Source organism: Ammodytes marinus (assembly GCF_949987685.1).
Source record: "Ammodytes marinus genome assembly, chromosome: 21".
Lineage (NCBI taxonomy): Eukaryota > Metazoa > Chordata > Actinopteri > Uranoscopiformes > Ammodytidae > Ammodytes > Ammodytes marinus.
Genome location: NC_137225.1, coordinates 18,775,312 through 18,796,957, shown reverse-complemented (window position 1 = coordinate 18,796,957; position 21,646 = coordinate 18,775,312). Strand labels below are relative to the sequence as shown.

General features: G+C 42.3%; 1 protein-coding gene across 2 annotated transcripts in view; it reads left to right on the top strand.

Moving 5' to 3' along the window:
• Nucleotides 1-21,646, top strand: part of asap1b (ArfGAP with SH3 domain, ankyrin repeat and PH domain 1b) — a 62,303-nt gene that overhangs the window by 7,756 nt on the left and 32,901 nt on the right. For both annotated transcript variants that reach the window (XM_080050449.1, XM_080050450.1), the window contains exons 2-6: nucleotides 13,972-14,044; nucleotides 17,262-17,407; nucleotides 19,956-20,030; nucleotides 20,461-20,510; nucleotides 21,072-21,201. In XM_080050449.1, coding sequence (XP_079906575.1) covers nucleotides 13,972-14,044; nucleotides 17,262-17,407; nucleotides 19,956-20,030; nucleotides 20,461-20,510; nucleotides 21,072-21,201 — 474 coding nt within the window. The remainder of the gene's footprint in view (nucleotides 1-13,971; nucleotides 14,045-17,261; nucleotides 17,408-19,955; nucleotides 20,031-20,460; nucleotides 20,511-21,071; nucleotides 21,202-21,646) is intronic.

The following is a 21,646-nucleotide window of genomic DNA, read 5'->3' as shown; positions in this document are numbered from 1 at the left end:
GCTTAGCCGCTTTACCACATCGCCTAACGCTTCAATCACACCATGTTGTCAGAGGGTAAAGAAATGGAAAAATCCCCTCTTGTTCTTAGTTGGAAGGGTAAACAATTGTCTGCCTTTACACATTGTTAATGGTTTGCTAACACGTGAAACCAGAAACCTTATTTTATATTTTTAATTAGCTGAATTGGCTGTTTTGTGTAGGATTTTATTTAGATGTAGGCTTGCTGCCATTGGTGGTGGTGGCCACAGTATTGTAGCAGTAAAACTCCCAATACGTCCAAGCTGGAAATACAACTATGAGGCTGACAGCAACAGTTTTATCAAGTGTGTCCAGTTTTATCAAATTGATATTTGTGAGCTATGTCTTTTACTCTTTGTGGTGGTTGGGAGTAAATGGGGTAGGTTATTGGAGGATATGTGGACCAAATAAATCACAAATTAACTCCAGGAATGCAGCGATTGTCACAGATGGATGATACATTAAATAAAAGAGCATCCAGTGGGGGAAACAATGTTTCTTTAAATCTCCCTCTATAAATACTAACTATAACCTCCAAGACATATTGTCTCGTCTCCCACAGCGGGAGGCGAGACTCTGTTGTGTTGCTTCTTGTTTGTCGGCTTGTTCGCCGTCTGTGGGTGAAATCTGATAATCGGTCTGTGGGCCACAGCTGTTGGCCTACCTTCCTGCCACAGCTGCACTGCGTATATCATCAAGGGGCTATTAGCCGGCAGCGGATTAGCCCCCCAGACCAGACTCTGCCCTGGCACCCTGATCCCCCCCTGCTCTTCCCCCAGATTTAGGAATGAAGAGTGGGTCAATGTTCACATCTGTCTGCAGCCTTCCTCTCGCTGATAGATGCTGTTACAATCTCCTTCCCATCGACAGCCATTATAATCTCTGATGGAATTTGCAGCTATCAATACATCGACATGACACTTTTGGAATTCTGGAATTTTCATGAAAATGACTTATGTCCCGTTTCAATTGAAGGGATCTGACCCGGTCTACGATTGTTGTTGGTTATTATAATAATTTATCTGACTTGTAGGCTATTTAAAAAAGTTAAACAAACAATTACTTTTTCTTAAATGAAAGTTACTACTTTCCTTGTGCAAAACGGGTATCAATTCCACACAGGTAGATTCCCCATGTTCTTTAGTCCAGACTGAAATATCTCAAAAACTATGGGATGGATTGCCATTAAATGTTGTACAGCTTAACATGTTCGAGATGATGAGATCTTACTGACTCTGAGGATCCCCTGACTTTGCCTCCAGCGCCACCAGCAGGAAGACAGTTGTGGTCTTGAGTCAAATATCTTGGATAAATTGCCATGGAATTTTGTACAGAAAAATATTTCATCATCAGGAAGGACTACACTAATATGTAACTTTACATCCACTGACTTTTCATCTAATTCAAACACATTTTTTAATTTGTCCAATACTTTGGTTTATGAGCAAAACTAATGCCGTTACCCATCAGCCTCATGTTACACTTTATGTTTCAGTCCCAACCAGAAAATGTTAATTCACTGATATAAGATGGTGAACATTATGCTCATCATGCTTATTTGAGCATTTAGCGTCTGCAGCGTTTTCCCCTTAGTCTCCATTCCCCATCCTTCCTGTTAAATATAATGTTATCATTTTCAAATATGGTCACATTACCAACGCCACAGTTTTGGGAAGAGGCCAAAATAAATAATTTTCCCTTTTCGTGTTTTGCGTCTGTAGTTCAGCTGCTACAAAACCATAGATCCTACTTACTCTTATCTGTTCTTCTGCTGTGTCTCTTTATTTTTTCGTCTTCTATGATTTTAAAACGAAGACAGTGGTAGTCTGATTGTCCTCCAGGATCGCCCTGCAGAACCAGGAGACAGTGTTGTCTTGTGATGGCTGTCTTGTTGTGGCCTGAGGGGTAAACAAAAGTGCATCTCTGTCCGTGAGCTTTGATGATGTTGGGCCAAGGATCGTGCGTGTGCGTGTGTGTGCGTGTGCGTGCGTGTGTACCACCTTCCCAAGTACAGCGACTGAGGTCATTCAAGCCTGGAGAAGAAGGCATTTACAGCCCTCATAGCATTTAATGTTAGTGAAATTCTTCCCACATCTTAATGGTCAGCCATGAAAGCTGCGGTCCCTCTCCTCTGAAAGATGTCAATAGGGGAAATCCCATAGACTCCTTATAAAAGATGGAAATCCCAAGTGTAAACGTGCATTAACACTGGTTAAGCTTATGTTGGACAAGGCTTTTTTTCCCAGTTCCTCTGTTTCCAGTTGCTCAAATTTCTGAACATCCAAATGGCCAGTGGGAGTGGATACACCTGTGGTTTTGGACTAGCTGGTCTCTCACCCAGCAGAGTCCCATAAAGTGTGAAATTGGAGACACGTCTGCAGGAATACTTCAAGGAATGCTGTAAAGCGCCTTGCAGAGTCTGCGGCAGTGACTTTGGCCAAGGACTCATGGCAGAGCAGGGAACATTTTATCAAAGGCTAGAAAAAATAATGTTACTTATGATTGTGCGTGTTTATCGAGGGAGCACATTCTTTGGCGCCGTGCCATAAAGGTTAACAACGTGGGCGGCTGGTTGCTTGGTAGGAAGCGGAGCTGGCACGTTTATCAGATGATCAATGATAATGGAAGATTAAAGATAAAGAGATATCGGCGTAGTTTATTTTAGTGTCTATTTCTCCTTAACTAAACAGTGTTTGTTACACAAGACAGGTATTTTGCTAACTGTTCTAGTTTAGTATTTATCCATTGCTGAGTTATTATTGATTAATACTTAAATGCTCACGTTTGTATTGAAACAGTATAACTAATTATATGTTTTTACTGATTTAAAACCAGCAACACAACACCAGAAAATGTCACTGCAGCTATGGATTATTAAAGTATTCGAGTATTCTACCCAATATTTCATCAAGCAAAGTAATTGGATAGCACGCCTTAAGCCTTCAATACACAACTATGATACACAACTGCCATGTTACACATACAACAGATGTTTGGAAAGCTAGAATGTTTGTGATTCCATTGATTTAAACCCTTGAAGATTAATAAGGCAGCTCACCTATAAAACCTCATTATTAAAATCCAGACAAAAACTTTTCATTATAAGTGGACTACGTGATAAAAAATAAATAAACTGTAGAAAATAGTAGCAGTATAGTCAGTGGCTGCCCTGAATAGAAAGTTTTGATTTTTAGTTTCAGTTTCGAGGTTCATATTTTTGTCAGGAAACAAACAACCCCTCTGTTCTGCTGCTGGTTGTTTTCTCACTGATATCTGTAGACAGAGTATGCGATCTGTCATTTTTAATGATCAGCTGCGAGTTCCTCCCACTATTCTCCTGTTGACGGCCTTTAGTGGCAGCGCCTGTGAATAATCTAACAGCTGCTTCACATGAATATAACTTCCTGACTGGCAAACACAATACAGATGAAGGTCAGAAGGTATGATGCTGGTTTGGTGTTATGTGAGTCGAATGCAGTAGAGTGTGTAGGGGTGTGATTGTGAGAAAAAAAAACATGCACAATTCTCGAAACAAGTGGTGGTGGGCTGAGTGAGAGTTCGCACCGCAGAGGGAAGCGGCTAAATGACTTGTGAATGTATCTAACACTGCAGTATCCATGGCTCGTCCCCACGCATGCGTATCAGCTTCGGCCCTAGCTGTGGATCTGCAGCAGAGGTTAGTGTTAGGAGGTTTGCATCTTGGCAGCTCAGCATGTTGGCTTTATCACCAAACTCACCACAGGAAGCACACAGCGGAGAAGGTCATTTCTCTCTCTCAGAGCAGGAAGCTAATAGCGCAGCAATGCATAATGGAGTAATCAGTAGCCCCTTTTACACAGCCAGTGAAAGCCAGGAATATGCCGGCCTTTCGGCCCTCCGCCCTGCTGTGTAAATGCGACAGTTGCGGAACGAGGGAAGAAAGGTGCGAGTGATCGTTCCGGGAATTTTACTACCTCGGGGGGTAGTAAGATTCCCGACACGATCAGTTCCGCCTCTCTGTTTAAATGCTCCAGCTTGTTGTTGCGGAACAGGGAGGCGTTTGACGTTCCATAGTCTACGTTCTAAAAATGCGACCATGTTAGCAGTTGAAGGACGTGTGTTTAACATTAACCACGGCGGCCTGATGTCCCGTAAAAATCACCAAATAAAAGGAACGGTGTATAATCTAGCTGATCATAAGGTCCGTTGCTCAATCCAAACCCCCGCGCTTCATTTTGCAGAGTGTATGAGTCTATTTCTGCCCAGGAGAAGTTGTACAATGGAAAGCTAGGCTAGGCTAAGTAAGGGATAAAGTATAGCGAACGGGTCACTTGCTAGAAATAAAGACCGACAAGCTGAAGCAGGAGCTCGACGCGCAGCGGAGGGCTCTTGTTCAGCTTGAAGGTCGACCTAGTAACGGGGGAATAGTCTGCTCGCCCCGCTAGACTGTCTGCTTCAGCTGACTGAAGGCTCCGGCTCAGCTGTTAGCCACAGAGCTACTGTTTTGCTAACACATTCCGCCGCCGCTATTATTATCCTAAGTCTGAGCGTATATCCACACTTTATTTCTGTCTACAGTAACGTGACTTCACACACTGTGTGTATGTGTATGTCTGATTGGCAGATCGCTGCCCTCACAAAGAGACTCGCTCACAACCAACCTGTCACACACACACACACACAGAGGTGAAGCGGTCGGATTGATTTAGTCAGTTTGGTTAACTGTCCCAGTGATGTTGGACTCAGCGCGTAGCGAGATCAACTGGCACATCGTGGGGACAGTAAAATACTGCCCTCTTACTGCAAGCTCCAGCACTTCTGCTCTCAATTCACCGGCCATTGTTGTTGTTGTAAAGCAGCTGACCGGCGCGGCGCTAAATGTTTACGTCACACCTGACGCTGTTTACAAGCACCTCTTTCATTCCGGAGCGCTGTGTAAAAGGGACTACTGATGCGCCAGCAGGCCGGCGTTGCTTGGTTCTGTGTAAATAACACAGAAGCAAGCAAAGCCGGCATATTGGAGTGATGTTGTTCCGTAAATATGCCGCAATCTCTGTGTAAAAGGGGCTTCTGACTTGTATTGACCTCTCTTTGCTGCCAGTAACATTAGCAGGGCTTCTTAACACCACCAACCATTGACTTAAGTATCCCATTGTTTTTTAGCAGCTCCTTTGTTTTATTACAAAATTAAAACAAAACTAAAACTAAACTAACTAAACTCAGCTTAGATTCTTAATTTTTCTCATTAAAGTTGGCAAATCATTACAGTATATGTTTAAATTCACTTTATAATTTGAGAAAGTAACATTATTATGACATGATGCTTGAGAGCAGAGACAGTTATGTGGTTTGGACTTCCCTGTGATGGGACATTCAAGTGCTATGGGGGGAGGGGGTCCACAAATGGGAATAGAGATGTTGCTGCAAAAAGGCAATGCGCTACTGAAAAAATTATAAGAAAAGGCTGAGCATTTCTGGCAAAATATAGTATCATGAACTTTTTGTTAAGTCTCACATTAAGCGAATTGTTACATCACTTGAGTAGTTAGAATATGACTGAAATATCTGAGCTGCTATTGGATGAGTCTACTTTGGTGAGTCCCTAACATTTCCTCTAGCGCCATCATCGGCCTGTAGACGTAGTTTGTTGTTTCTTGAAGTTTTGTTGGAGGACTTTTTAAATCGGGCTCCTTCTGGCTGATTTGACATTACCAAATCAAACAAATAAATAATACAAAAATCATTAACTTCATTCATTGTTCGCGATGGATCCCAGACAGTAGATTAAATAATTTTTTCAACTCTCTATAAGCGATTTTCTTTTAATGCTAAAGGCTTCCTTAAAACCAGGAAATGTATTTAGAACCTGATGTTATGCCACAGAGAAGATGATGATGTGTAGTTAGAAGGCATACGCAAATTCTTAAACATGTGGTTTGGGCTTTTCCTATCACTGCTTTGTCATTTTCTCTTTCGGCGTCTGTTGTGCACCAGTGAAGAAATGTGAGTGGGTGGAGGGAGGTGTACAAAAGCAGGGACAAAAGTGAGCTTTGAATGGCAAAAATATCAGCCAATATGTGGCTAAGGGATAGATCAATTATTGATATGAAAACCTCTACAGAAATATTAAAAAAATCTTCACTTTGGTCCATTCAGAAAAATACCATTTCATTGTTGATTGATGTCTGGTTTCCTTATGAACTTGCAAACCCTGAAAAAGATGCACTTACGCAATATTTTATTTGCCATTTCAGACACAGTACATCATCAGTCATGTGGTCGACTTGATACACCTTTTAACCAAAACCACTGATCGATCTCTTTCCGTACAGAGTGATAAATAGGCCCGCTGACCTTAGCTGCTTTTGCAAATGTTACATCCTCTCGTTTTTTTTCTCTCCCATTTCCCACTTCCCACTTGGAGAGCTGAAGGCCTCTCTCCGGCTGCAGACACAGAGAAAGGGATGTGCATTTGTTTCCTGCCAATGAAAACGGCTCCCCACCCTTCCTGCTTGAGTCATGCCACATAGACTCAACACACGGACAGACAAACAGACTCATCTCCTCACACAAGAGGCAGGAATAGTTTTATTGCTCTAGATCAACATATTCACTTATTTTGGTGTTTTCTTATGGTGACTGTTGGGTAATTGTGAGCCAGAAAGGAAATGAGAGTGCAATTGTGCAAAAGGGGGAATCAACAAATTCCACATAAAGTTGAAGTGGATCTGGTCACTTTCCTTCAAAAGAGTGCCACCACAGACGTTTATAGACCAGTGTCCCGGCTTCTGGGGAAGTCCTTCGATGATTGTGCCCTTTCCTGTTTTTACTTCTTCTAGGAAATAGTTTAGCATTCAAGCAATTCTGAGAAACTGCTGTATCCCAATCTCTGCCTCCAGAAGAAGAGTAAGATCTGCCACCGTCGCACAGTCGAGTCCCAGTGTGCTAGGGTCTAGTTTAGTCAGAGCAATTTCGTCCCACAGTTTCCACGTTTGAAGAATGTCGACCCGACGTGTGACAATGCCAGATCGCATCTCTTCTGTGTCCGCACCGCCGCTGCCCGCCCAGACAGTGCGATGCCAAATGCTTAGGTGGAGGACAAGAGCTAGATTCAAGGAGCTGGGGGAGAAGGAGGAAATGAGAAAAAGGCAACTGACGTGCTATGACAATGACAGAGCAAGTATCTCAAGATGGGATCAGCCAAATGATGAAAAGCACTTCCCAGACCAGCCAGAAAAAAGCCGCCTTGTTGTTTTTCATTCCACCAGCTTGTCAGTGGAGACATTCGGGTGTCATTAGACGGAGTGCTGACGAACCCACGACAGGACACTGACAAGCCGGGCCGCTTCCTGCTTCCTGTCAAAGGACGGCTGCAGGGGAAACGACAGGGCTGCTGAGGGAGGATAAGGCCCTCGGGCAGGATGCGTGAAGCTGAGACAGACTCAGAGTCAGTCATGCCCAGTCGCTTCAACCGACAATTTCCCCCGGGCCCTCAACCTCCTGGGCATGACTTTGTGTGTGTGTGTGTGTGTGTTTGTTTGGGATCCAGGATGTCGGCCCCCCATTAACCCCGAATGCCGACACGGGTCACTCTGTAGGGGGTTTTGGTCCTGTTGGGGCTATTTTTGTTTTTAATGTCTTGTTTGTCAGAACACAAGTCCAAAACAACAAGACATTCCATTTCAAATGATGTAAAACAGAAAAGTTGCAAATCTATACATTGAAGAAACTGGGAGCTACAAATGTTTCGGTTTGCTAACAGATTAACCTTCTGTCAAACAACTGATGGACTAATCAATCAACTAATAAAATCTAATACATCTCTGTCTGCATTGCTGGGATTTATTTTATTTCAATCATATTTCCCATCCCACCATTGCCCCAAGACTTTATACCATTGATCAGTCTGCCTTCCAGCCTTTGATTGCTGAGTTTATTCAAAATATTTAAATAAAAATATAAATTATTCTGTTCACGATTACATTTTTGCTTTCATAAGTATTTTTTTTACTTATACCACAAAATTGCTTATTTTTCCGATACAAGATTTTCACGTATGTCATTTTATGAACTTTTATGAACTTATTCATCTATGACCTTGATGCTTTACGCTGGCCCTCCTTTAAGTTGGCCCCTTGACCTCTTTGGCTCAGTCTCTGACAGACTTTCACTTAAAAAGCATTCTGACATGGACACGTTGACTTTCACAAGCATAAATGGTTTATTCAAGATAGACGTTTCTCAGTCAAATAACACATGGCCATGACATGTACTATATTATTTGCCTCTTTTTCTCAGCCGCACTAAGTAAACCGAGCGTATGCATCGCTTGCTGTTGGGGTGGAGAAGACGAGCGACCGCAGATGTTTTGGCATTGTCACATTAGCTAATCCCCCAGTGTTGAGTGGGAGCTTGCCATTGGTAGCTGGCAGATGAAAACAATCCTTTGACTATATTCAATAGTTGTCAGCCTTTTGGAGAGCAGGGTTTGGATGCATTCTTGCCTGTTGCCAAGGGTTTGCAAAGACTGCGAGCCAAGACAGCGCTATTTCATTACTTATTTCCCCCACTAGAAAGCTGAGAGATCACAGCGTTACTAAACTTCATCTCCAAGTTACATTAGTCACATTTACCACTGAACAACTACCACCAACGTGTAGATGTTGATCATTTATCCGTCTCCTACATTTTGTTCGGACTTTGAATGAATGTTGTCAGTGTTGTAAAAAAACATTTACTAAATCAGATTTTGACTTAAAATGAACTAAAATCTACATTTTAAAAAAAGAGCTTAAAAAAGCAAAGCTATAAAAATCTATTTATGTTACAGCTGAATATTTAATTATGAGCACCACAGACAGAGTGGATTATGGGTGACCCCTTGGGTGGCGGTGCCAGCTGCTCGCAACATGAGCCCAACAAAAGTCAGTCTTACTGCCCAGCCACTGTTTGGTGCTCTTCATCCCAATCATCACGACAACCAAGTGGATAATCACAGATTTACTCTGGAGGCGTTAAATTGGCAGAGGGACTCAATCTGAGTCTGAGTGTGTTGAAAGGAAACGCAGATTGTTAAATGCGTTGGCTGTTTTTACTTTTACTTTTGCGGTAGAAAACAACTTGTCGAACCACATAAATGGAGAATGTATTCCCTTTGTCATGCATCAGGGTCAGATAGCTATGGTGCTCTTCATAGATTTTTGGTGGGTAGAGTTTATACCCAGCTTGGTGGCCTTTAGCAGTAGCTATCAACTGGTCAGCCAATAGCATAGTGTTCTATGGTCAAGAATAGGCCCACTGGCTAACGAGCACAGTCTGTGCCGTAGCGTCTGTTGGCCAAGATGTTGAGATTACAGAAGGGAAACAGAAAAGATTACAGAATGTTCACACAAGCCTTTTTGAGCCCCGGTTGAGCCAAACAGACACAGGCCTAAATAATGAGGCAGTGTGATTGAAGGACTGAGCAGAAGAGTCTGTTCCCATGTGCGAGGGGATCAAAGGGCTTGTCCCCGGCAGAAAGGGCCCGCGGCGGCAAACTACTGCTGCTATTATTTGGAGAAGAGCCATTTAAATCTGTCCAGGGGAGGCCACGGACGGCTTAATTATGTTGTGAAATTTAATTAGCCCACTGTTGAGCGTGCTCTTCTGCTCTTAACTGACTGACCTTGATGTACTGCCGTTTTTTTGTCGTTTGTTTATCATCTATTACTAGCAAACATGGCAGAGTTCTGGTTCCATTCCCTTTGGTTAAGATGGGCCTGGATATTAAATGTTTTGGCAGATTACATTATTGTTAAAGCTCACCAACACTGGTTCACATTTTAAACCACCAGATAATTCAGGCGTGTGTTTGTGTCCACTTCTTTCTGATCTTAATGAGTCCCCTCCTCATTAGCCTCAGCCTTTTCTGCAGTAATTGAAATTATAATAGATGTTTAGCTCGCAGCAGGAATAAATGCTTGACCCATATTCTCATTCAAAATCCTTTCATTTTATCACACAGTGTTTACCGATAGTAATCAGGGAAAACTACTAAGTACTAGAAACTTAATCCCAGAGAATTGAAATACTCCAGGGATGTATTGCTTGAAATAGAAAATATATTTTAGAGGAATACCAATGGTGGTCAAATCGAATGGGGTTTAGTATTGATGCAACCACGTGAGTAACAAACCCATTGATCCCGTTCTGAATTAATGAAGCGTTGTGGGGCATTTGTGGCTCATGGATACGGTTTTACTTCCTGTCCGCTCATTTCCAGTGAAGGTTAAAATGGCTCCCATTGGTTTTTTAGCTAAAGGATTGTTTATTGATTTAATGCATTACAATCCCTACAGTAGATTCATTACATCATTAAATATTAACCAATCACTTGTTATTTGAGGGATTTGGTTAGGCTGAAAACCCATCATCAAAGAGCAGTTCAGCAGCTTATCTGATAACAGTGGTGAATGTGGGACATGAGTCACGCCCTTGGGTCACTATAGCCCCTTTTACACAGCCAGTGAAAGCCGGGAATATGCCGGCCTTTCGGCCCTCCCCCCAGCTGTGTAAATGCGACAGTTGCGGAACGAGGGAAGAAAGGTGCGAGTGATCGTTCCGGGAATTTTACTACCTCGGGGGGTAGTAAGATTCCCGACACGATCAGTTCCGCCTCTCTGTTTAAATGCTCCAGCTTGTTGTTGCGGAACAGGGGGGCGTTTGACGTTCCATAGTCTACGTTCTAAACATGCGACCATGTTAGCAGTTGAAGGACGTGTGTTTAACATTAACCACGGCGGCCTGATGTCCCGTAAAAATCACCAAATAAAAGGAACGGTGTATAATCTATCTGATCATAAGGTCCGTTGCTCAATCCAAACCCCCGCGCTTCATTTTGCAGAGTGTATGAGTCTATTTCTGCCCAGGAGAAGTTGTACAATGGAAAGCTAGGCTAGGCTAAGTAAGGGATAAAGTAGGGGAGACTGGGTATGAAAGTAACACGGGTAGAGTTGTAACACCGCCAGTTCGACCAATCAGGGATCAAAAATTAGCCATGTGACGGTGTCAGTCTCCTCAGAACTCCTCTACGATCACACATGAAAATTTTCCAGTCGTTTGAGCCATTTTTCCCGGAGCTACGGGAGAAAAACCAATTTTTAGGTAAAAAACGAACTTTTTTTTTTTTTAAACTTTTTCTTCTAGTACTTTTACCGTTGTAGATACAGTTGTATGGGTTGTATCAGGTCAAACTATGGTTTCTGTAGTAAAGAATGGTGTATCTATCTCTTGCTAACGTCAAAGCACCATGCTAATATAGCTAGCTAAACATGGAAAACAGTGGCGGGGGAGGTTGTAACACATGTGTTACAACTTACCCCGGCACTGTTATCCATTGGAATCAATGCACATAGAGACAATTCATTTACTAGCGTGAGGAGACACACACTCACTCACACACACACTCACTCACTCACTCACTCACACACACACACACACTCACTCACTCACTCACTCACTCACTCACTCACTCACTCACTCACTCACTCACTCACTCACTCACTCACTCACTCACTCACTCACTCACTCACTCACTCACACCAAACACACACACACACACCTACACACACACACACACACACACACACACACACACACACACACAACCACACACACACACTCACACACACAGACACACACACACAGACACACACACGATGCATGTCACTATCGTCATTAATATCTAATTCTCTAATATTAATAATAATTTAAGAATATTTTTGGTGAATCTATTTTCAAACCTACCCTGTTGTTTATGCTTATCAATAAATGGGCCTATCAAATGAAGTACCATTGTTTTTTTGCATTTTGTATATCTGTTACATCCTACCCCAGTAGGTGTTACAATCTACCCCGGTAGTGGGGTAAATTGTAACAATGGTAACATTTTATTTGTCTTAATCTCACACATTCCGTGATATAGTTGAGGAAATTTAAATGGTTGCCACTTGTAGTAGACAAATATGGGTACTTTGCCTAAAAAATTCAGAACTGTAGCTTTAAAAGAAATGGTAGTTTAAGTGCTCTGGAAAAAAGTGTTACTTTCATACCCAGTCTCCCCTATAGCGAACGGGTCACTTGCTAGAAATAAAGACCGACAAGCTGAAGCAGGAGCCCGACGCGCAGCGGAGGGCTCTTGTTCAGTTTGAAGGTCGACCTAGTAACGGGGGAATAGTCTGCTAGCCCCGCTAGACTGTCTGCTTCAGCTGACTGAAGGCTCCGGCTCAGCTGTTAGCCACAGAGCTACTGTTTTGCTAACACATTCCGCCGCCGCTATTATTATCCTAAGTCTGAGCGTATATCCACACTTTATTTCTGTCTACAGTAACGTGACTTCACACACTGTGTGTATGTCTGATTGGCAGATCGCTGCCCTCACAAAGAGACTCGCTCACAACCAACCTGTCACACACACACACACACACAGAGGTGAAGCGGTCGGATTGATTTAGTCAGTTTGGTTAACTGTCCCAGTGATGTTGGACTCAGCGCGTAGCGAGATCAACTGGCACATCGTGGGGACAGTAAAATACGGCCCTCTTACTGCAAGCTCCAGCACTTCTGCTCTCAATTCACCGGCCATTGTTGTTGTTGTAAAGCAGCTGACCGGCGCGGCGCTAAATGTTTACGTCACACCTGACGCTGTTTACAAGCACCTCTTTCGTTCCGGAGGCTGTGTAAAAGGGGCTACTGATGCGCCAGCAGGCCGGCGTTGCTTGGTTCTGTGTAAATAACACAGAAGCAAGCAAAGCCGGCATATTGGAGTGATGTTGTTCCGTCAATATGCCGCAATCTCTGTGTAAAAGGGGCTTATGTTAAACCCTATTTGAACACAAATATGTCAACAAGTGAGTGATAGAAGGTGATAAAAAATTATTTATCTTAATAAAACCAACAGTTAACTACATTCACAATATTCACACATAAGAAAGGCTAGAGGCAGTTTCGTAGAAGCTTTTAAACCACAGCTTTTCTATTTTATTTATGCCCATTACTAACTATAATCAGGACATCTTTTTTTTATTGATAATTGCAAGGATTTTAAACAAAAGCAAGGCTATAAAATTACATACATAGTGAGTAAGATGCTTTACCGATAACGTTATTAGAGGATTGTCTCCCTTGATTGAAATGTACTTATGTTTAGGTTTAATCTGGCCATAAATCAACCATGATGTGTCTCAATGAGGTGTAACAGGAGATTTTCTCATGTGGATTATGTTTATGATGATGAATTCTTCTTGTGTAAAGCTGTTTTGTTTGGGGGGATGATGTGTAGATCATCAGTTCAACAGGTCACACTAGCACAACGTTATCTCAAATAGCTTTGTAGGATTTGCTGCTATGCATTATCGTTAAATGAGTAACCCCTAGGGCAGTGATGTATGGCGCCTGCAAAATGTTCTCTATTTATACTGGTCATTAATTTAACCCACTGGTGCTTTCGGATGCCGAACTCTTGAGCATTAATCTTTGAAACTGCAAGAAAGCGAGACAGTTATCTCGGGATAACAATGGGTCAGTGGCAGTGTTTATTTTTTCCCAACATTGAAATGTTTCTTTCTGAATAATTAGCGTAATAAATTGTCCAAACGTGATAAAACTGGGTCCTGCCTGTTTTTTTTTTCAATTATAAAGCGCATAGGCTTTGCTCCAGAAGTCAACAGTGTCGAAATTCTGATTAATACCACTTTCAGGTCAAGCTCTGTATTGTGAGCACTCTGTAGTGTGTCTACATTAGGTTTGTGGAGTGTGCAAGCTTTGAATGACTGAGCAAATAGTGTTCTTCTTATGTCCATAAATTCCTCAAATATGCTGCAACATTAAAGCAAAATGCGTTGCAATTCTAAATGTTTGTGTATGTTTCTAGTTGTAGTTCTTTAAAGGATGTAACCAAAGTTTAAAAGTCTTCCTCTGGTCCTCTTTTTCCTCAGGGCTTGGACCAGGACCGCACCTCCCTGCAGAAAGTGAAGAAATCAGTGAAGGCCATCTACAATTCAGGACAAGGTGAGAGTGTCTCGTTTCTAAATTAAACTTGCCTGAATGTACTTTGCCTAATTGCTGAGTATGCTTTCAGGAGAGGACAGGATTTCTTAAATATCCATAATGATGAAAAATGATCAGCTCCCGCCCCCCCGTCTGGAACTTTGCCTTTTGTTGAGCAGATGGTGTGTGTGTGTGTGTGTGTGTGTGTGTGTGTGTGTGTGTGTGTGTGTGTGTGTGTGTGTGTGTGTGTGTGTGTGTGTGTGTGTGTGTGTGTGTGTGTGTGTGTGTGTGTGTGTGTGTGTGTGTGTGTGTGTGTGTGTGTGTGTGTGTGTGTGTGTGTGTGTGTGTGTGTGTGTGCGTGCTTGCTTGTGTTCAGACAGAAACCAACACCTAAAAAGTTTGTTTTTCTCATCGCTGTGACACGGATCATCAGTATTTTTCCACTGAAGGCTTTGGAGCGCTGCTTCCTCCCTGTAAATTGACAGTTTCACAGCTTTGCCCCTCTAAGAAAAAGTTTGTGCTCTGAATAAAAGACACTTAACTCTCGTTACGCCTGTTTGAATGGGAAAAGGAAAACTAATGTTTCAAATACAAGCTTCTAAAAAAAACTATACTTTCTGACTTTGGCTATATCTAGTCATAGTGGTCTAAAAATAGAAAAATGAATGGGATGCATGTTTGTGCAATATTCATCTTGAATAGTAGTGAGACCTTTGGGCTTGTAGCCAGGGCTTTGAGAAACAACAAGGTCATGAGTCGCTCTAGATACTTAATTCACTTAAACTCATAATCCTTAAGAGTTCAGTCCTGGGTGATTTGGCGACACCTGTGGCTACCGGTGGTAAAAGCAAGTGCAGTTTAGTGCTGCAGCAAAGATTCACTGAGCACAGCAGCTTACGTTGTTAGAAACACAACAGAAGGGCAGCTGGTGTATCAGTTTACAGCAGCACAGCCAGCCATGCACATTCACATTGCGCTGATTTGCTGTCTAAAAGAACTAACATGTTGATTACAGTATTCTTCATTTGTAGACGTATCTTTGATGAACAATTCCATTTAGGGCTTAACTCTGTGAAAATGACATCACGCTATATCCGGTATTTTCTCCCTAATAAAAGCCACTCTGTCTTTTAGCCAGCTCAGCATTTTTTTAAATTTAAAGCAGCAGCAGTAGACAATGTTTGATTTGCTTCAGCAGTAAGAACAGCTCTGATATGTTGCAAAGAGAGCAAATGGTACACAGGCTGATATCAATTAGATTAAAATACGGACTGCATTAAATGTTGCATCATCCGCTATGAATCCCTTGTGCGCGTGGGAAGGCAACTCAAATCCAGTACGAGATTGACGGAAAATTAAGGCAACTATATACAGACATAAATACTTATTTTAAACAGATCAAATACCGACCATGAATAGTTTAAACAAAAATACTTAAAGGTGAAGTCATTGATTCTGGAGAGCACCGCTTGTTGTCAAAATCCCCTTTTGTCTAAATAACTGAATATCTCTTCACAATACGCTACCTGTCTGTACTATGTTTGGGCTGAAAGACGTAAATACACAGCCTAGGCTCTGTAAAAGAATATGTTATCAAACGGGGCCCACTGTCATGCCCACTTACAACCTAGGCTTTATATTCACACTGGATTATTATTTTCATCACACACACAGTATGGACGGGTAGCGGATCGTGAGTAGATATTCACTGATGTTGACAAAAAGGGATTTTGACAACAAGCATTCTCCAGAATCACTGACTCCACCTTTAATTCAACGCATACTTTGTAAAGAAATACCGAATGATTTATATATATATTCTCGTCTTGGACTATAAAATACTACAAAACCCTAAACCCCAAGACAAAAACACAGCAAGACAGAAAATACAATAAATAGAAATATACAGAGGGCATGACCTCATCATCTTCATTGTGGTTACTGCGGCCCTGTTTGGATCTTGTATACGAGTTTCCAACATGACACATATTCAAAATGGCTGCTGCTGCTGCAGGGATGAGCCTGTCTCACCTGACTTCCCTCTCAGGAGCCTTTTTCCTCAGATTTGGCAGCAGAGTAAACGTCACTCACTGTTCAGCTGCCTCTCCTCTCTGTCTCTCTCTAACGACAAGGACAGATGGACATAATGCTGCAGGGTGAGCGACGGCTCCCGCAGAGTTTCATAGACCTGGAGAAGCCACACGTCTCGTCACGCTGACATTTGCTGTACATTACGACCACTTTACCACAGTCCAAACCTACTAAAACTGTAGTCTCTCCGGAGCAACTCTGATCCAAAGACAAGGGGGGGGGGGGGGGGTTAAGGTCACATGTGTGTGTCATTGTATCACTTGTGTTTTGCTGCACTGATGATGAAGGGAACTTTTCCATGGTAGGATCTGTTGTGTATTTCTGCCCCATCTGTGTTATCGTGAACGTCACTGGGAAATCTTAAACCATTTACAAAAACATGTTTGTTCCAGCAGACAGGAGAACAGCGTATCACTGAAATATTTTCTTCATCCTCAGCCCTTTTCTTCACTTTAATATAACTTGTAAAAAAAATATCTTGCAGCATTGGTATGCCTCTGTATAGTTTTGTTAGGAGTTTCAAAGCGTTATAAATGCAATTGCAGCAACTCTACTATGGTATGTGAGAAAGACCAGGCAGGGGTGGTTATGGTCACTCATTTTTCTCTACAGTTTTGGTACCAATGCTTATAATAACATACTTATTAAATACCTAATCCACTTTTAATAATTAATGTTGCTAAATATTTATAAAACCATTTATTACGTTGCTTGCTACTTTCAGGACATTGCCAAACTTCTCAAACAATAAATGTCTAAACACAAGCAGCTTTTTTAGAGTTGTGCCGAAAATCATAATATAAAAAAGTAACTATCTCGTGAAAGAATGTTAATCAGATAACGAATCTGACTGGATATTTTATCACAACTTGTGGTATTTTGCCATTATTAATATTCAGGGCTGCGGACACTTTTCGGTTGGTCCTAAAAAGTACTGAGTTTCAACACCTAGCCAACCATCTAGATTCCCTTTCAGTACATGTGTTGATAGGTTTAATTGTCCCTATGACTCACTTTGTGACTACCGACACATGCTGTTAACCCCCATCCAGACATTTCTCTAAAACTTCCAAACCACTTCCAGTCAGCGTCCAGCCCAGGTAAACTGACCATTGGTTGGCCTTTTTCTTCTCTGTTTCCAACACAGACCACGTCCAGAATGAGGAGAACTATGCCCAGGCCCTGGACAAATTCGGCAGCAACTTCATCAGCCGCGACAACCCCGACCTGGGCACGGCCTTCGTCAAGTTCTCCTCCCTCACCAAGGAGCTGTCTGCTCTGCTCAAGAACCTGGTGAGTTCAGCATGACCACACTCCTACACTCATGAAGCCATTAAGATGAAACGCCCGTCTGACACAGTGCTATTGTCCTCACATGGATCTAACAGAGAAAATTCTCCCAATTTTTTTTATTTATTTTTTTAACCCGTCTACTCTTATGCAAGTGGTTTAGGATTTGGGTTTAAGGTTAAGACAAGGATTACGCTAGGTTGAAGGTTGACGTTAGGCATGTAGTTTAGTAGGTTAAGAGTTGTTCGAGCACTGTGGTCAGTAAAAGTCCTCACACATGTAACATAGAAGTCTGTGTGTCTGCAGGTCCCAGCTGAATAAGACTCTTTCTTTAAAATTCACCTTCACAGTCGGACTGTATAGCTGACAGTGGCTATAATGCATTTTCTCCCCCACAGTCGATTCTCTTGTCTGCCTGCCGTGGATTTCCCCTAACGATTGTGTTGAATAATGGGTCCAGTTTGAATCCTGTTTGAGTGATTGTTGTTGGAAGAAGAGCCCATCCCCGCTCTCTCCCTCTCTTCCTGTGTGGCTGACAGTGAGATTAGACTCCATAAATACACTTGGCAGAACCAGGAACAACTCTCTCTGTGTGTGTGTGTGTGTGTGTGTGTGTGTGTGTGTGTGTGTGTGTGTGTGTGTGTGTGTGTGTGTGTGTGTGTGTGTGTGTGTGTGTGTGTGTGTGTGTGTGTGTGTGTGTGTGTGTGTGTGTGTGTGTGTGTGTGTGTGTGTGTGTGTGTGTGTGTGTGTGTGTGTGTGTGTGTGTGTGTGTGTGTGTGTCCACTCAGAAAACTTCTTAAATCACTCACTTGTTGGCGCTACTTGCATATTGCAGAAAAGTAAAATCTAAGTCTTTTCCATTTTGAGTGTTTTATTGAGTGAGTTTTTTTTAATAGACTTCAATACACCCAAGGGCTACTGGTATGTGCGAACACTACAAATGACAATTGATGAATGGTGCTTGTCCTAGATGTATCCTACACGTGTTATCGGCTTAATTGTTAGGTTTTAATAGACCGATCTGGCCAGTCCTTTGCCAGCTTTTCTGCATCTATCTCTTGTGTTTACGGCCTTTTTGGGAATCGTATATATATTCACACAAAGCAAAAAGAAGACAGTGACGGTTTCCAGGATGGGCTGTTAGAGCGCACACAGGCAACTGGCCAGCTAGAAGATTGATCCTGACGTTGGCCATATGCAAGACAGGCACTTAAGGAGCACATTAGCGGCCATTAAGCGTTGTTTACTTCCTTGACCGCTGCCGTGTGGACTTGGCTAACAACAACAGAGACTTAAATGCTTAGCACTGTTGTAAAGGACCTTGCTGATCCTAATGGTTAGGGCTGCTGCTGAGCATAGCTGTGGCAACCGGAGCCGTTGGCAACTTGAAGCACTTTTGCTGTTTTCTGGCAGAACCTTTGCTATTATGTTTCTGGTGTCTTCGGTCAGCAGTGGGGTGAATGTGTTGATGCAGTACAATGCAGCTTAAAAAGGATGAGGCCAGGTTTATTCTATATTTTTCTAATGGTCACAAATCCCATGATTTCTATACTTAACAATGTAACCGTGTCAACGTTAGTTCATTTGTTCACGCTGAAAACAGGATTCTTCTACACTTTTCAATATGCTTTATATGTATTATTAAATTATCTAATGGGTAATGTGGAAAGGGTCGCTTGTAGTTACAAATCCACAGTCAGATAATCATCACCTGTTTTGGATTTGCAGCCCCACAACTTTGCTGTTTTGGTTCACTCTCATTGCTCTCATCAGCATCAGTTCCAAAAAAAGCGGCAGCCAAAAAAAGCTCTGTTAAAACCAACAGTGTGCCACCTGTCCAGCAATGGATTGCAGCCAGACAAATTTAGCTGTTAGCTGGGGAACTTAATGGAGCATTTAGCAACTAAAGAGCCAGGAGTCTACCAAAACAAGAGTTAATATCATACTTACATTCATCAGTTGGATAGAAACACAACTCAGAATCAATGTCAAAGTAGTTGCTCTGGGTGCTGAATGTGTAAATAGGCCACTGTTTGCTAACACGTTTGTCATATCAACTTTAGAAGGTGATACTATGTAAATATGGTGTTAATGGCCTGTTGCGCCGGCACCAACTGTTTTAAAAGAAAAGAAGAAAGAAAGCTAAGCACAACATCACTCACACAGGAGTTAACAGTGCATTTATTGGGGAACATTTTCATACTCATTTGGTGCTTCAGTCAGTATTTGAGGCTGCGGGACAGATTTATAGAAACTTGCCTAAAATGCTAAGTTCTATGATCTTTGATGTGTTATTATTAAGAGTTGGTTACATAACAACCAATCTGTTCTCCACAGAGGGATAAGGTATATCCAGCTAAGCAGACACTACTTGTTTGTAAGATCAGTTAAATTTTTTCTTAAAACAAATCTACAGAATATGCTCAGCCTTTTTCCTATACAAATCTGCCATTGCTGTGTTACGCTAAGTTAGGTTAGCTATGTTTTCTTGTGACAGCAGCTCCATTATAACTCCATGTGTTCTTCTTCTTCTCTTTGTGTCCTCTCACAGCTCCAGAGCCTCAGCCACAATGTGATCTTCACTCTGGACTCGCTGCTGAAGGGCGATTTGAAAGGCGTGAAAGGGGTAAGATTTACCTTAAAACAGTTCTCCTCCTGATACTTTCTCTTTCTCTCTCTCTGTCTCTCTCTGTCTCTCTCTCTCTCTCTCTCTCTCTCTCTCTCTCTCTCTGTCTCTCTCTCTCTCTCTCTCTCTCTCTCTCTCTCTCTCTCTCTCTCTCTCTCTCTCTCTGGCTCTCTGTTCCAAAGAGACACACTCTGTAAATCTTGCAGAAGTAAACACTGGCTTTTTGTGTTGCGCTGGAGGGCGAGTGGCGAGTAACTGGGTCATGAACCCTTGATGTTTGGGGTACATGGAGGGGCGTGGTTCATAAATCCTGAGTCCAGTGAGGCATTTTGCTGGAACTCTGGTAGCGATCCAAACTCTGCAAATAACTTGGTCCCCACGGTGACCTCTTTGTAGTGGGCTGATGTTTGTCCCCCCTGTGTTTCTGCAGGACATAAAGAAGCCCTTTGACAAAGCATGGAAGGACTACGAAGCCAAGTTGTAAGTACAGAAGTGTGCTGTTGTATTAGACTATAGTTGCACCATCAAGCTAATTATACAGTACTGAATAATGAATCAAACACTGTTGATAATGTGCAGGAACAGGGTTTGGACCCTCCAGGAGTGTTATAGGAGATAATGCATATTCTACATTGTAGAACACAACACTTGGTGATATATGATGTAAAAGGCAAGGCAAGATTATTCATATATTTATTCAGAATTCAGACACAAGCTAATTCAATGGGCTTTGCAGGGGCATACAAATGCATTAAAAATAAGACAGAATACAAGTGTCGAAATTGCATTTGAGGGATAACAAAAAACCAATAGGGAAAACAGGCTGGTAGTTTGTTCCCAATCTGTGCTGCACATAAACTGAAAGCTGTTCTCCATGTTGAGTCTTGACTCTGGGGACTGAAAATAGACCTGGATGGTCATGGTGCATAATGTTGCAGCGTTCAGTGCTCTATAAACCAACCGCGATATTTTGGAGAAGAAGAAAACTTGTTCAGGAAGAAAAGTTCATCCATTAAGGATTTGTCCTCTCCTCTGCTTCAGCACAAAGATCGAGAAGGAGAAGCGAGAGCACGCCAAGCAGCACGGCATGATCCGCACGGAGATCACCGGGGCCGAGATCGCTGAGGAGATGGAGAAGGAGCGCCGTCTCTTCCAGCTCCAGATGTGCGAGGTAGGTCGTAAAAATGAAGCTATGTGGCCATTTGTGTTGATTCTATGCGGTTATCAAGAATCATAGAAGGCCCCATCATCTAAGAGCAGGGTCACAGCATTGAGTGCTGTCCCGTTGTCAGTGTAAACATTGTTTTACATTTATGTTGTCTTTGGTTGTGTGAAACATTTGCACTGTGTCAAACAACACACCCTCTTCATTCATTCCAATGATACAATGGCAAAAAACTGTCGGTCAGAACAGTTGAACCCTGTCCAAACTTTTGCAGCTGTACGGTACATGCAAGTGCACATTTCTGGAAGATTACTCATCACTTTTGGATTATTCTGGCGTTTCTTTTTGGAATTATTCAATAATAAAGAGATGACAGAAATGAGGGGCATTGGGTGCATTGCAATTCATGGTTAGCCCATACATTCCTAAGGCTACCTGCCCTGGTAGCCTA